The 1,274-nt window shown below is 61.8% G+C and overlaps 2 protein-coding genes across 2 annotated transcripts in view; one reads left to right on the top strand and one right to left on the bottom strand.

Moving 5' to 3' along the window:
* VDBG_01790 (ATP-dependent RNA helicase DED1) overlaps window positions 1-276 on the top strand; it is a gene marked incomplete at both ends in the record, with an annotated part of 2,249 nt that extends 1,973 nt beyond the window's left edge. The window contains one exon of the mRNA XM_003007556.1: window positions 13-276. Within this exon, the coding sequence (XP_003007602.1) occupies window positions 13-276 (264 nt within the window). The remainder of the gene's footprint in view (window positions 1-12) is intronic.
* Window positions 277-810: 534 nt separating this feature from the next.
* The window catches only part of VDBG_01789 (Msc7p), a gene marked incomplete at both ends in the record, with an annotated part of 1,721 nt that continues 1,257 nt past the window's right edge, over window positions 811-1,274 (bottom strand). The window contains one exon of the mRNA XM_003007555.1: window positions 811-1,258. Within this exon, the coding sequence (XP_003007601.1) occupies window positions 811-1,258 (448 nt within the window). The remainder of the gene's footprint in view (window positions 1,259-1,274) is intronic.

The following is a 1,274-nucleotide window of genomic DNA, read 5'->3' as shown; positions in this document are numbered from 1 at the left end:
GATGATCTCGAGACCCTCAAGTGGGAGACCGCCTCCAACGAAGAGGACCGTCCTGCTGGTGCCGCCGCCGTGGCCGGTGGCGAGTCTTTTGAGCAGGGTGGAGACGATGCCTGGGGCAGTGGCAACGCCGACGGAGATTTGGACAACGGCGGAACCGCCAACGGTGATGACGACGATGGCGGTTGGGGCAAGAAGAATGATGATGCTGGCAACAAGGAGTCCGCCGCAGATGGCGGTGATGCTTGGGGCGCTCCTGCCATCGCCGCCGCCTGGTAAGGGGGTCATGCTGCTTCTGGAGTTCAACTCGAGCCCCAGCTTGGACCCTCAAGAGGACGCGGTTAGCCAGTCCACCTCTCACTACCTAGGGGAAATGTCGTGGTGATATGAGGCGATCGAACGGAGTGTCTAAGCAGAAGGCTCTGCAAGACAAGATAGATACTCGAATGAAATAAAACTCGAAGGCCTGGTAACGACGCCTGGTGATACGCTCGATAGGTGACCTCTATGCACGACTGTAGGGTGACTTGGGTGACTTGGAGCGTCACCAGCTGGTTGGTCGGCCAAGTCTGCATGGACAGTCCGACCGAGTCACATGCTTGATATGAGCGTTGGTATCAAAGCTGACGGACCAGACAGGCATCGTAAGCAACCCAAGAGACGGATTGATCATCTCGCCCAGTCATCTATTATCAAAGGCCCACGGGCCAGGTATCTATACGTCTCATTGTTCATTCACACAGCACAAAGACACAAGCGGACCCTCGGCGTCATGACACTAGGGCCATCGGCCGTGTAGCAGCCTCCACAGGCTCAAGCATTCCGGGCCATTCCCCAGAGACCGCTCCCCTTGCGGCCCAGGGATAGCCCGTAGCCGAGGTCGACGATGCCTCGTGTGAACCGCCAGGTCCTTTCCTGGTCGGCCACGGGGTAGCGCACAGGCGGGGGAATGGAGGTGCGGACGCCGAGCGAGCCGATGCGGTCCCGACAGATGCTCTTGGCGTTGCAGAGGCCGCGCAGGCCCTCCTCGCCGGCGAAGCGACCGTAGCCGGACCCGCCGACGCCGCCAAAGGGGAGCTGGACGGCGTAGTAGACGGCAAAGTCGTTGACGGCGACCATGCCCGTGTGCAGGCCGTCGACGACGGCGAGCAGGACGGGGTCGGCATCGGAACCGAAGACAGAGGCGCCGAGGCCAAAGGGCGCAGCGTTGGAGACGGCGAGCACGGAGGGCGCCGTGGAGGCGGGGGCGCCGCATGAGGTTCTTGATGGGGCCGAAA

The sequence above is a fragment of the Verticillium alfalfae genome, genomic scaffold (genome assembly GCF_000150825.1).
Source record: "Verticillium alfalfae VaMs.102 supercont1.2 genomic scaffold, whole genome shotgun sequence".
In the NCBI taxonomy this organism is placed as follows: Eukaryota; Fungi; Ascomycota; class Sordariomycetes; order Glomerellales; family Plectosphaerellaceae; genus Verticillium; species Verticillium alfalfae.
The sequence above is the reverse complement of the archived record's forward strand: the minus strand, read 5'-3'. Positions and strand labels throughout refer to the sequence as shown.